General features: G+C 43.1%; 1 protein-coding gene across 1 annotated transcript; it reads right to left on the reverse strand.

The window, feature by feature from the left end:
• Positions 1–4639: 4639 nt before the first annotated feature.
• Positions 4640–5755, reverse strand: LOC147460584 (transcription initiation factor IIB-2-like). Its single transcript, XM_086503445.1, has 2 exons — positions 5136–5755; positions 4640–4982 (listed from the first exon to the last, which is right to left on the reverse strand). The coding sequence occupies exons 1-2, from the start codon at positions 5753–5755 to the stop codon at positions 4640–4642; spliced, it is 963 nt and encodes a 320-aa protein (XP_086359571.1).
• Positions 5756–12655: the final 6900 nt, after the last annotated feature.

Below are 12655 nucleotides of genomic sequence, written 5' to 3' on the forward strand. Positions count from 1 at the left end.
GGCTTAACCATTATTGACCTATTAGCAATCTTGATAGGAATCGGTGCCAACTTAGCACTATTAAAACCACTCCACTACTCTTTGCAATAAACAATATTGTAAACCATGGGTGTAGTTACTTGGGTGTAATTTTTTGAAGTCTAAGAGAAGGAGAAACCAATGCTTTAATCTCTATCTCTCTCTACCCCCTCTATACATTAGAGAGAGAGAGAGAGAGGAAAGGGGTAGAGATAGAGAGAGACATATATAAAGGGCTAGATCCTTTAATGTAGATGTCAGACAAAAGATCATCTGGTGGGGAGGAGCCATCACATTCTTCTTTTGGTTGGTTACGTCCCAGATGGGCTCCCATCTAGGGTGGACATCGCCTCTAGTGGACCTAGGTCTTGAGGCGGTAAGTCCAAACAATGAAATTAAGTTTATTTTTAGATAGTTTTTTGGGAGCATGAGTATGGATTTTCTCTTTGTACTTTGCAGGCATGGCCCTCCTACACCCAGGGAGGCACCGATCCATCTACCCAAGTTCCTCCCCTGGTGGTAGATCGAGACCTCCAATGTGCTCTCTCTTTGCAAGATGAGTATCTTTGTTCGACAGAGGGATTGTTTGGATGCTACACTCCACAGGAGCTTGCGACCTATGGTCTTTCTCAAAATACCACACCATGCAGGAGCCACGGAGGGACTCCCTTCATCCAGAGCCTGGCATCGACGACACCTCCTTCTAAGGTTCCTACTCCCCTTCCATCACACGCCCCACTCTCCTTCCATCACAAAGGCCTATGCCACTCCATTCCGCTCCAATTTTAGATGAGCATCATCAACAGCCCACAACTGGTCAATGCACTTCTTCTGGTAGCATGCACCGATGTTCGTCTCACGGTAGCGAGCGTTGAGAGAGACGGAGCGATGAGGGATCTTGTGGGTTTCCTTGTTTTGGTAATGGGGGGCAACGGAGTCCTCTATTTCATAGTGTGCCGCACCAGACATAGAGGACGAGGCGATCTTGTGGGTTTGCTTGTTTTGGTAATGGGGGGCGACGGAGTCCTCTATTTCATAGTGTGCCGCACCAAACATAGAGGACAAGGTTGCTTATGCACCCGTGGCAGAGACACATGGATGCTACTATAGAGTAAAGTATGGTGGCAAAGTGAATTTTGGTATTGCACAAGGCAAGGCGTTCTGATGTCATCTTCAGATTCTTATACATTCGACGTATAAGAATTGTTTTGTAAAGTTCAGATATCAGCTAGCTGCTAGATCATGCATGCTACACCGAGGAAGTGTTGCATGCTCGATTCCCAAATGCCCCCAAGGAGCATTTTGTGGCACAGTGGTTGGAGGGCTACATTAAAAAGTTTCTGAAAAATGAGCAATCAAGCATATAGCGCACAATGGCCAACCAGGTCGCAAATACAAATTGGAGCTACTACGGAGGCAACATGGAAAATGGAGAGTGAAAGTAGGCCATGCAAGAAAAAGGCAAACAAGCTGCAATGAACTCATCCTATAGACAACAACGGAAAGCTCTGGCAAGACAAACTTCCACACACTATGGTTCAGGAGGCAATGCATCTTGGAAGGATAATTATGTAAGTTTTTCCTGAATTCGGCCCTAAATTGATTAAAAAGGGTTTTAGACTATAAATTTCTCTTGTTATTGCATCTTTAGGAAATTATCACTCTGAATCACCCACCAGAGAGATGGTCAAGTATTGAGAGCGTCACATAGAATTTTAATACTTGGCGATGTTTGTTGGAGAACCATCACATCCTTCGCGAGCAGTTCGTCTCAGCTATCAAATCTCTAGAGGCGATAATTTTATACAAATCATATTGTATTGATTGTTTTAAGCTGTTAATTTTTTTAATTTCGTGGTTTTGGTTCATGTAGAGTCAGGATGATCAAACATATGAAACTATGGAAGATGAAGAGGAGGAGGAGGAGGAGGAGGAAGGCTTAAATAGATGGATAAGTTTTTGTAGTCCTCTTTTACAAGTACAAATGTGGCACAAAGAACTCTATGATCACATGTATATAAAACGCAATTAGAATTTTGATCCTATTTGTTTTTTAAATTATTGATTTTTTGTACTTCAATTTGTCAAGGTAATGTATTTTTTAGCTCCTATGTTTGGCTTTTTGTACATTTTTTCAAAAAACAATTGATGCTTTATATGTTTTATGCAAATAAAAAAAAGAGGTGCTCATTTGAGCCATCCAATTCTGGGTGGCCCAAATGAGCACCTTTATTTTTGAATAGACACCTGGAGGTAATATTGGCGATAATAGTGGTGACCACATGCACGGTAATAATCATGGCAATATATCCGCGGATATTGTTGTTAAACCATTGCCGTGGAAATTCCCGCTCTTATTACCGCTCACACACTTTTTCCATTTCCATGTGTTATTTGGCGGTATAGAAACGGTTCTCAATCTTTCCTCTTATAGTGACAAATTTATCAATCAGATACCATAGTAAATGAGACCAACATTTATCAATATCCAGCATATGTTTCAGCAAAGTAGCACTTCTAGCAAGCATATGCAGGTTCAAGTTCAAGATGCCTAATCCACCCATGTATGCAGGTTCAAAAACTGAATCTAAAGCTAACTAGGCTTTGCTGGAAGACCCCCATAAAATTTTTAAGTACATGGATCTCATCCTGAACAAAGAAGTGTCAGACCAGTCAATATGTGGTAATAAGTACAATATATAAGATATTAGAATAGCTTACAGAATCGTGTCTCTAACATGAAAGGGCCACTCATCACAATACCATTTGCAACTTTAAAGTACACTCTTTTCTCTACCCAAATAGTCATGACCTTTTTGGCTGAAACACAATTCGGTATCCTTGGTCTTTGAAGATTGTACCTATGGCTATCCTTTTTCCCCTCCAAATGCAGGAGTGAAAATTTTCTACTAATACATCTATTAGACTAGATTTCCCTAGGTTAAACCCAATTTGGTCGTGACCTTAACCACAAAATCCCACATAATTGAGTCAAAAGCTTTGGCAAAATCTACTCGCAGTAACACTACTTTTTTTATTTGTTTTACTGCTTGCTTCAATTCCCAACATGACAGTCAAAATGTTTTCTAATACCCAATAAAGCTAGCCTCGGCCTCATGCACATGTTTCCTTAAGAAGGGTGAAATTCTAATTGCAATTTCTTTAGCCAGCAGTTTGTACACAATGCCCATCATAGTTATAGGTCTCCATTCTGATAAAAGGGCAGGAAATGTCTTCTTAGGTGTAACCTTGATGAGTCCATGTTTCAGTACAAGATCCATACATTGGGATTGCAATATTTAATTGATTGCTGATACTATCAGAGACTTTAGGTCATTCTAGAACACCATCACAAATTCCTTTGTTAATCCACATGCCCCTAGGGTCTTGTCATTCCCCAACTTTTTGAGGGCCCAAAGCAATTCTTTTTCGTCATATGGAACTTTCATTATTTAAGCATTATGCTCCTCTATGCATGAATCCACAATTAAAAGCATTAACTCAATAGATTCTTGCCTCTCAAAAGACATATCCACCTATTTATTCAAAATGTTTTCAAAGTGTTCTTTGCATTCTTGCATGAGGGAGGGTCAGAGATGGTGTGGCAATCTTCTTTAACAATCTTGTGTATGCAACTTTTTGAAAAATAGTTTAAGGAGCAGTGCACATCTCTAAGCTCTCGTTGTCTACATAGGAATCGTGCTTTGCTAGCCACCTCTGATTCATATTTCTTAAGCACTTGTCTCGCTTATTTAAGGCCCTCAATATCCTTTCCCTCATCTGAGATACATCCTTTCCCGTAGCTCTCTCTCTCTCTCTCTCTCTCTCTCTCTCTCAGATTTCCCCTATAGGCAGACCCTGTGATCACTCTCAGTCACAAAAAAACTTTGTGACTCATAGGATACTTGCTCATCCAGACATCAATAAGTCTTGTCAGCCACCAGTCTTGATTCTTGGTAATCTTCCACATCCTGTTGCATTTTATCTGAATTTGAGAATCTGGTTTCAACAGTTCATCAAATGTTCGAGTATTAGCAGTCCACCAGTTAAGAGCATTTCCTATGTCATCTGCTCCCAAGGTATCTTGAGTCCATTTCCTAACCCTCTCTCTCTCTCTCTCTCTCTCTCTCTCTCTCTCTCTGTGTGTGTGTGTGTGTGTGTGTATTGGTCTACTGCCCACGTCGACTTGAATCTCTTTGCAGTAGGTGGGTAGATGCTTGCTGAAATAGGGCAGCAGGGTGACCATGGCACCTGTAGGCTGACGTGAGCAAGAAAGGTGGATGTGGTAGCTACAGGGGCGTAGTTTGAGGCGAGGTGGAAAAGCCTAGTTTGAGGCGAGGACGTTTCAGTTACTGCATCTCTGTGGTATGCTCGCAAGGGAAGAGGAAAAGGGCAGATGCAGGTGGGGATGAAGGTGTGTGTGTGTGTGTGTGTGAGTAGGAGGTGTACATGTAGACATTGAATAGAGCCGTTATCAAAAACCTTGAAGCAAATCTGAATTAAAATAAACGCTCCCAGCGTTCCCAAAAATTGATCTAAGACTGACTCCAAAACATGGTATGACCTCAAAAATCTCGGGATAACCCAACCTTGAAACTTGAAGGGACACGGGAAGCTTGAACTAACTAGAGGGGGGAGGGCCGCTGGGGTAATGCTTGGGGTCCGGAAGAAGGGACCGCAGGTCAAGGCCAGCCTGCAGGACACATGCAGGTAGCACCTTACCAAGCTCTGGAAACAGCTCTTTGTAGGCTTTCCACATTACCGACTGGGTCACACTGCAGGCACCCAAGATGCGCTCCAGCAGCGTCCCGCTGACAGGTTCGTAGAGGCGTGCCATCACATACATGCTCGCCGCCTGCAGCGCCTTGGGGCTGCGGCGCAACGCCAGCCTCATCTCGATTGCGCTGGCTATCTCCAGCGTAGCCTGCGTTCCCCTGAAGCTCATCCCCGCCCTTTTGCATGCGCTACACAGCCAAGTAGTAGATCATTATAAATTGGCAGAATCGGCATATAAGAGCACAGCTGTACATGATCGACAAGTGATATCTCTCTCTCTCTCTCTCTCTCTCACACACACACACACACACACACTCACACACACACACACAAACACAGACCCACGCAGGTTATTCTCGGTTTCAGGACGGCATGCGGCTGCATTGATAGTAGTGATGTTGTGCTCCGGAGCATTTCGAACTGCACCGCCGCGGACGTCTGCTTGCATTGCAGCTTGCACTTTCTGCTGCAGTTTTATTTTATAGTGCAGAATTGTACTCCAGAGGCCCTCCCCGTGCTCACTTACCGATGCAACCTTGCGATGGTGAACGCCGGGAAGGTCGTTGGCAGCTTGGACAATGCAGGCGCCAGCGAAAGCCTCGCGCTGCCTTTGATCCCGCCAACGAATTGACAACGCCTTCTCGTGGTCGAGGAAAAGCTGCGTGGCCAGCTGCACCAAGACGGTCGACGTGGGCAGATCGACGAGGCGGTCCGTGAGGGCAGTTATGGCGGTCATGGCGTGTCGCCGGGCGCGGGACTCCTTCACGTCGACCGCCCTCCTTGTAAGCTGCTGGGTACGATGCAGGGAGGCGGCGCCCCTAGTGCCGTCTTGCTGTATGTGGGTTTCTAATAGACGCGAGGGGGCCAGAGGGTCCTGATCTTCCCCGCCCACGCGCACCCGGTCGTTGTTTCGCGGGTCTTCGCCCACGAAGGTACGCCACTCTGGCCGCTCATCCACCATGTGCGACTCCAGGACGAGCGCACACGCCTTGCAGATCCTGTCCCCTGATGTCCAGTCCTCATGAATTAGCGTTTCCACCCTGCACTCACGACACCAATCGGCAGCCATTTTGGTGAACAAGTACGCAGAAGGGGGGCTGTTGTCTATATTATGAGAACCACACATGGCCACCCGACGCTCGACAACATAATTTAAGGACACACTTGAGTGAGGAGGAGGGCCTCTGACTAACTGACACACAAAATTAAGTTTTTTTTGGTGGGGGAGGGAGGGATCGGCCCCTTGGAGGCCCGCTAAACCCTAACAATGCAAAAATTGCCACAGGTTTCTCAATGTTATCTAAATTTACTATGTAATGCGTGTAATCCACTTAGAATCTGTCATGGTTGGGAACTTGCATTTATTGTAGCCACATTCTCCTTTGGTATCAATCCCAACGCTAGCTCTAAATATCAACATACCAACTCTCCATTTTATCAAAAGCGGTAACTACTGTCGTCTTCACCTGAAGCATGACACTACGGTCACAGTTATACCCTTTCTACTCAAGGGAATAACCAATAAGAACACAATTTTCAACAGTCTTGATCCAACTTAGTTTATATATAGTTCACCAAGCACGTGCACAATCGTCCACTTAGCATATCATTTTGTTGTGGGGTATATCTACACATTATGAGAATCTGATAACATTTACCGTGGTCGTTTACCACGATTTGTAAAGAAAGAGTCCACAATGTGCTGGCCAAATAAGAGAGAGGGGGACGAGAGGACTTTTCTTCAGCTTCAAACATTACCGCGGACATTACGCATATATTACCACAGTTATTCTCGTAAGTATTATCGTTGTTATTACCAATACTACCTTGAGTGCTGAATCATTCAAGTTTGGGTATTTTTCTTTGTTTTGCTTGTGTTTTTAAAAAAATATGATAACAAATTTGAAACAATTGGTAAAATGATATTAAAACATGAAATGATGGCCATTTGAATAGATTAGGTTGCGCAAGGCATGTGAACCCTCTGTCACAAATGTTGGGCCGCAAGAAAAACACGAATCGGGTATGAAATAGAAGAGGCTCGCACTCTTCCCCCGAATAGCGTGCATGCATTTCACTAAGTGACTACATCGATGTATTTGTTGCATATTCTAAAAGGCTTTACATAGTAGTAGTGACGAGCGCTATTGATATGAAGAGATGTTGAGGAAGGAGCACAATAAAGGAGCACTTCTTCAAAGCAGTTTTCAATAGTAGAAGCACTCTCACACTGCGTACATCACAAAACGCTACTTGTACCCATAAATGCTTAGAACAACAACATAAGAAAATGTGTTGTAATGGAATTTGCCTATTCAATTTGAGAATAGCGGAATTTAATGAGAGTACTTTCAAGAAATGATTTTGTGAGCATAGCGGGTAGACATAATTGAAGATAGCAACATAATCATAGCAATTAGTTAACTTGGCATAGACAATACTTTTGCAAGAGAGAGAGTTTAGAGAACATGACAACAGTTGAGGACCGGATTTATGTGGAGCCGGTCCCCCTCCAATAGGCATTTGTATTATGATTTCTCCCATAAAGAGAGACTTGTTACAATACAGTCTTTGTGTTCCTTGTGACCTAGGTGATGCCATGAACATGGAAGGCTTCATGCATCACAAACATAACATAAACTTGAAGAAAGCTTTAACTATCCCAAGCCTCAGTCCCAAGACCTCAAACACCTTGGAAGGTGGAGAGAGCTAGCAGGGAATGAGGGTAGGGAAGAGGAAGAAGAAACATTTCGTAGGAGAAAGAATTAGTTCCTCACTTATCATACTCTTGTTGCTAGCATACATAATAGCATAGTAATGAAGAAGAAGAAGATGGCAAGCTTAAGCATTGAAGCATGGCTCTTGGTTGGATTTGCACTCCATAGCCAAGAGTGTTGGTGTAGGCTCTCAACCTCTACCTGCTTGGAGAAGGAGAGGGAGCTCTTGCACTTTGCATAGTACACAATGAGAGTGCTTGTGAGTGTGTGTGGGTGAGTATACCCCCTAAGCACCCCCCTAGCTTGCTTGGGTAGACCCCCCCTTGTAGCTCATGCTTGAAGCTCAGGCCTAGCCAATCACAAGCAGAGCCTATTACAAGCAACAGGGATAGCCTTGGGACAAGTGTCCCCCTTTCCCCTTTGAGAGAGAGGACTTGATAAATGAAAAACAATTAGATAATTCAAGTAATTTATCATTGGACCCCTTTGAAGCCTAGCCAATAGGCTTCAAGCAACACATGAAGGTAACATGGGTAGGGACCTGACATGTGTCCTTGCTGCCTCTTCAAGCTGGGGCTTCCCTTGTGAGTGTGAGTGTGTGTTCTCTCTCTAATCCCTAGGAAAAGGGCTCGCCCCCCCTCTTGTAGAAATGCTTTTGACTTTAGGAGCTCAAGCACCTTAGTCATCAAGCATGACAAAGCACTTGGACTAGGGGGTATTCCCACAAGCATCTCAGGCAAGCATGTCAAGGCACCTCAAGCACCTTAATCAAGCGGCAGGTCAAGCACCTCAAGCATGGAGTAAGTCAAGCACCTTAATCAAGCACCTCAAGCAGGACAAACACCTCAAGCACCTCAAGCAGGACAAACACCTCGAGCTTGGGCCGGGTTCCCACCTCAAGCTCAGCCCTAGCTTACCTAAGGTCAAAGGACTTTTACACACATTATTGGAGGTCTTCAATGAAGCGAACCCTAAGGTCTTATGCTCCATTGGTTAGCCTTGCTCTTGATAGACCATCTCCCATTTGGGCCCCTTTACTATTGGCCCCGTGTTGAGATAGATCTATAAGCACATATCTATATCTTAACACTTGTTCCCGTTTATTCTCCCACATTAAGTGATCAATTTAATATGAGAAAATCATTTGGGTTGGTTAGATATTAGATTTTATGACATTAACTCTCTCTTGAAATCATAGTCGTCCTCGACTATGAGGTAGAAGAGATAAAGGCTTAGTCATTAGTCAATCGTACTTAGCGGGTAGAGGATCCCTTTTTTACCCTACGACATCTTTCCAAGATGGATCACTAATCCATTTGGTGCTTGGGAGACATAGTTGCCGCGAGCATGTCTGCTCTTTAGTCCATTTCATTCTCCCAAAGTAGAGTGACAAATTCTACTTGGTGTTTGAGAGACGTCGTCATCACAAACATGATTCTAAGCATGCATACTAGTTAAATTTGTGCACAATTAAAAAGAGGATTAGTCTTATAAGACAAAAACATGAGTCATTAAAGGAGAGTTGTACATTTGCTTACTCTAATGTAGCATTGTAAGCATTGACAAGGTTCATACTATCCTTAAGTTGTACTCCTTGCATCCATTTAGAACCTTCAAAAGAATAAATTTTGAACTTAATAAGATACCGTCGGATTATCTTACCATGTCGTAGTACCTTGTCTTCATGTCGAAGGACAGCTTCGGGTTGTAGCACCTCTTCTTGGTCTTCAACTTCGGGAGGGTCTTCAATAATTGGTTTAGTTGGTGGCTCTCCTTTGTAGGGCTTAAGTAGGCTTACATGAAAGTATCGTAAGATTGGCTATCTCACTTTGGCCATCCGTTTGTGGGTGATAGGCCGAAGAGAAATTCAATCTTGTTCCTAGATTTTCAAAGAGACCTTTCCAAAAACTACTGGTCATTCTAGGATCTCTATCTAACACGATGGATGTGGGTAATCCATGGTGCTTGAAAATCTGAGATATGAAGAGAGTTGCCATTTGATGTGCCTTAATAGTCTTTTTGATAGGAATAAAATGTGCTTGCTTGCTAAACCTGTCGACTATTGTCATATTCCTGTATTCCCATGGATAGACTTGGGTAATCCAAATATGAAATCCATGGATATACTCTCCCATGGTGAATTTGGAATAGGCAATGGCTGGAGTAATCCAGGTTGCTTCCCTCTATCATACTTGGTCTTTTGGCATACTACACATTTTGAAACATACTCTTGTATGTCCACTTTCATGGTAGGCCAATAGAAATACGTCTCTACTCCTCGGAGAGTAGGTTGAATACCTCTATGCCCTGCATATGGAGGAGCATGGGATTCATACATAACCTTCTCACGAAGGGAATGGGTAACACATAGCCTATTGCCGTGGAGAAGATAACCATCCTGCAAGGTGAATGGTTCCTCTTTCTTCCCCAAAGCAAGAGCTAACATTAAGTCTCTAAAGTCAGGGTCAGTAGCATACTCATCTATCATAGAGGATAGATCATTGTGAGTAGCTATAGACACCGCATTAACTTTTGGTCTTCGTGAAAGTGCATCGGCAACTTGATTGTGCTTACCAGCTATGTGAGCAATATGGAAATTAAATTGCGAAAGAAAACTTGCCCACCTCATTTGTTTGTCGGAAAGTTTAGTTTGCGTCATGAAATACTTGATACTTTGGTGGTCGGTTCGTAGGATAAATGGAGTCTCCAATAGGTAGTGCTTCCATGTATCTAGGGCATGTAGAACAACTAAAAGCTCTTTCTCATAAATGCCCAAGACTCGTTCATCACTATTGAGCCTTCGGCTCTCATATGCTATGGCATGCCCTTCTTGAAGCAAAACCGCTCCAAGGCAATCACCACACGCATCACATTGGACCTCAAATGGTTTTGAGAGATCCGGAAGCACGAGGACTGGTTGGGAAGTAAGCTTCTTTTTGAGTTTTTCAAAAGCATTTTGCTCCTTAGCAGTCCATACAAACTTAACGTTCTTCTTTGTTAAGTCGTGTAGTGGTCCTGCTACTTGAGAGAATTTTGCTATGAAGCGTCTATAGTATGCACACATACCAATAAAGCTTCTTAGCTCATGTAGATTCCTTGGGTTAGGCCATGATTTTATTACCTCTAACTTTGATGGATCCATACGAATACCATCGTGAGAGATAATATGACCTAGATATTGAATCTCTTGAAGGAAGAATTCAATTTTCTTTTGGTTGAGAAAAAGTTTGTTTTCCCTCAAGGCTTGAAAAATCACTTGGAGATGTTGCTTATGTTCCTCCAAAGATTTGGAGTAGATGATGATATCACCAAAGAAAACTCCGGTGAATTTACGATATGGTCTAAAAATTTTCTCCATGAGACGATTGAAAGTAGCTGGTGCATTAGTCAAGCCAAAAGGCATGACTAGATATTCATAAAGACCAAATGTTGTGCGAAACGCGGTCTTTAGGATACCTTCATCCACTATCCTTATTTGATGATAGCCACTCTTAAGGTCAATCCTACTGAAGTAGGTAGAGCCTTGTAGCTTATCAAACAGATCTTCTACCCGAGGCACGGGAAATCTTTTTTTGATAGTGATATGGTTTAGTGCTCGATAGTCCACACACATACGGTATGTACCATCTTTCCTTTGCACTAAAAGGACTGCAGAACAAAAGGGAGAGGAACTAAGCCTCACCATCTCTTTGTCTACCAATTCCTGTACTTGCCTCATAATCTCCTCTTGTTGAGCTTGTGAGACTCAATAAGGAGGTTTGTTAGGCAGTGAGCTTCCTGGAAGGAGCTCAATACGATGGTCATCATCCCCTCGTTTTGGAGGTAGGTCCATAGGGATATCATCGATGAACGCATCTTGGAATCCTTTTAGAAAAGTAGACAAGTCTAACTCTTCTTGATTCCTATCATTTTCATTTGATGAAACATTATTAGCTTTTAGAGACTCTTTGACATAAATCATGTACGCAGAAACGGAGCTCTTCATTGATTTATCAAAAGAAAGAGGATTTACAAGTGGAATAGTGCGACCACGCTCACTAGCATCTATATACATGTTCTTTCCCCTATAGGTGAAGTAAATTCTCCTTTCAGGGAACTTCATGTTGGCAGCCATGCGATCAAACCATGGTGCCCCTAGGATAACATCCTGATGTTGGAGAGGAGAGATGAAGAAGTCTTCTTTGTCGACATAGCTTTGGACATGAAGCCTCAACTTCCCAATCAAGGGAGTAACGGAGGCTTGTTGTCCCTTGAAAGCTGCATCAGCTGTTACTATATCTCCCATCTCAAAAGCTTGAATGCCCAACTTGGTGGCCAACTCTATTGATATGAAGTTGAGAGTAGAGCCAGGGTCAAACAAGATGAAGGCATCATGCTCTCTTACCTTTCCCCAAGCATAGGAGAGTGATGATCCTTTGCAATGAGCATCCTCTTTTGGAGCTTCGATGGTGGAAGCCCTAGGAGTCTCATTGCGAGTATTCTTCTTGGGGCAAGAACGATAGCCATGTCCTTGCTCCCCACACTTGAAACATTTATGGTCCTTGCGAAAAGCTTCAAGCTCTTAAGGAGAGAGTTTTTTTTTACCTTTGTAAACTCCCTTCTCCTTGGACCGATTGTTGTTGTTGTTATTGTTGTTGTTGGAAGTGCCTTGGGAATTATTTTGTGCATTGGATTTCCCCTTTGCATCATTTTTATCTTTGTTTCCCATGGGCTTGACATTACGTCTAGCCCCTTGATGGAAATTGATGTGTGAAGCAACCATGGTGTGATGGATTACTTCGGTAATAGTACCAGGCCGTTGAGAGTTGATGTATTCGGCCATCTCTTCAGGTAATCCTGCACAGAATTACTGTCTTTGCTCGGCAAAGTCTATCTTTTGAAAGACAGTAACTTTGAGATGTAAATCCCAAAACTTGTCTACATACTTGTTGATAGACTCATGAGAGAGAAGCTTCAAGCCGCGCCATTCAGTAAGAACTTTATCTTTAGTATCACTTGGAAGAAATTGCTTCATGATGGAAACTCGTAGAGTTTTCCATGTCTTTGGGGCTTCTCCATTGCCACGAAGGCTAGCCCACCATTGACGAGCAGATTTTTGGAAGTGCATAGCTACATGGCGTAGCTTGAAGGACTCTGTGAAGCCC

The sequence above is a fragment of the Adiantum capillus-veneris genome, chromosome 3, assembly GCF_014529385.1.
Source record: "Adiantum capillus-veneris isolate H3 chromosome 3, ASM1452938v2, whole genome shotgun sequence".
NCBI lineage: Eukaryota > Viridiplantae > Streptophyta > Polypodiopsida > Polypodiales > Pteridaceae > Adiantum > Adiantum capillus-veneris.

Excerpts from the sequence above, each read along its gene's own strand:
- LOC147460584 (XM_086503445.1), bottom strand. The coding sequence starts at position 5,755 with ATGGTGGATGAGCGGCCAGAGTGGCGTACCTTCGTGGGCGAAGACCCG. Across the intron at positions 4,983-5,135 it reads ACCGAGAATAACCTGCGTGG|CGCATGCAAAAGGGCGGGGA; the intron begins GTCTGTGTTTGT and ends TTGGCTGTGTAG.